Source organism: Haplochromis burtoni, unplaced genomic scaffold, assembly GCF_018398535.1.
Source record: "Haplochromis burtoni strain Fernald_Lab_line unplaced genomic scaffold, NCSU_Asbu1 Contig_1907, whole genome shotgun sequence".
NCBI classification, from domain to species: Eukaryota; Metazoa; Chordata; class Actinopteri; order Cichliformes; family Cichlidae; genus Haplochromis; species Haplochromis burtoni.
In genome coordinates, this window is record NW_024584268.1 from 18,741 (window position 1) to 19,686 (window position 946).

Consider the following 946-nt stretch of genomic DNA (forward strand, 5'->3'; position numbering starts at 1 on the left):
CTTTTGTAGAGATGACAAGCATAAAAATGACAACATTCAACAATTCACTCTAACAGTAATATTAGCATACCTCTAAAATGATACGTAATAGTTCTTAAATTAATTTGTCATTTTTCTGAAAGAGTGGCCTACTACAATGGGAGAATTTAGCTTCTGTTGTAATGGACATCCTCACTCTTAAAATAAAAAAAGAAAGTGAAGTATATGGTCACCGTGTGCATCTGTGCCAAACTTTTGGGATATTTGACTTACATATCATCTGGTTTTTCATTATCTGACTTGGTGCAGATGAAATGAATTTGCTGACACTCGCCACCATTTCCCAGCAGGCTACTGGCACCTTCCAGGATCTTCCAGGCTTTTTTTTCTGAAGCTGCTCGATTCACTTCAGTCACAATCCACACAGTTGAACAACTGGCAACAAACTAAAAAGGAAATAAAAGCATATAAATTATAAATAACTGATGCTTCGAAGAAAGATGACATGACTTCAGTGAATTACCTCTTTCCACAATTGATCTCTGCTTCTGTTAGAGTCACCATTTCCAGGAAGGTCCACGAGTGTGACGTGATGAAGAAAATCATTGTCTGGCACTTTGACAGTCACACACTTCACAAGCGGCCAGTACCATCTCTTTACTTCTTCTGTCTCATTTGACTCACTTCTTGTATATTTCACCAATTCTTCAGACAACCCTTCAGCCTGCAAAAAAATAACAGTATGAATAGAAGACAATATAATGTATGTGCTCATAACAAAAAATGTAAAAACTGCATGAAAAGAAGACAGGAAATCAAACTAAGAAATAATATCGCAATACATGCTATCAACACATTTCTTGAAAAATGTATTGATAGCAATGTTGAATATTCTTACACACTAAAAAGCAGTGTTGGGACTAACGCGTTATTAAGTAACGCGTTACAGTAACTACGTTATTATTGT

At 35.7% G+C, this 946-nt stretch overlaps 1 protein-coding gene across 1 annotated transcript in view; it reads right to left on the reverse strand.

Moving 5' to 3' along the window:
- Positions 1-861, reverse strand: part of LOC102313570 (nuclear GTPase SLIP-GC) — a 7,388-nt gene extending 6,527 nt beyond the window's left edge. The window contains exons 1-2 of the mRNA XM_005952869.3: positions 503-861; positions 253-425 (exon numbers count right to left, since the gene is read on the reverse strand). Of these exons, the coding sequence (XP_005952931.2) occupies positions 253-425; positions 503-754 (425 nt within the window). The 5' untranslated portion in view covers positions 755-861. The remainder of the gene's footprint in view (positions 1-252; positions 426-502) is intronic.
- Between the last annotated feature and the right edge of the window lie 85 nt (positions 862-946).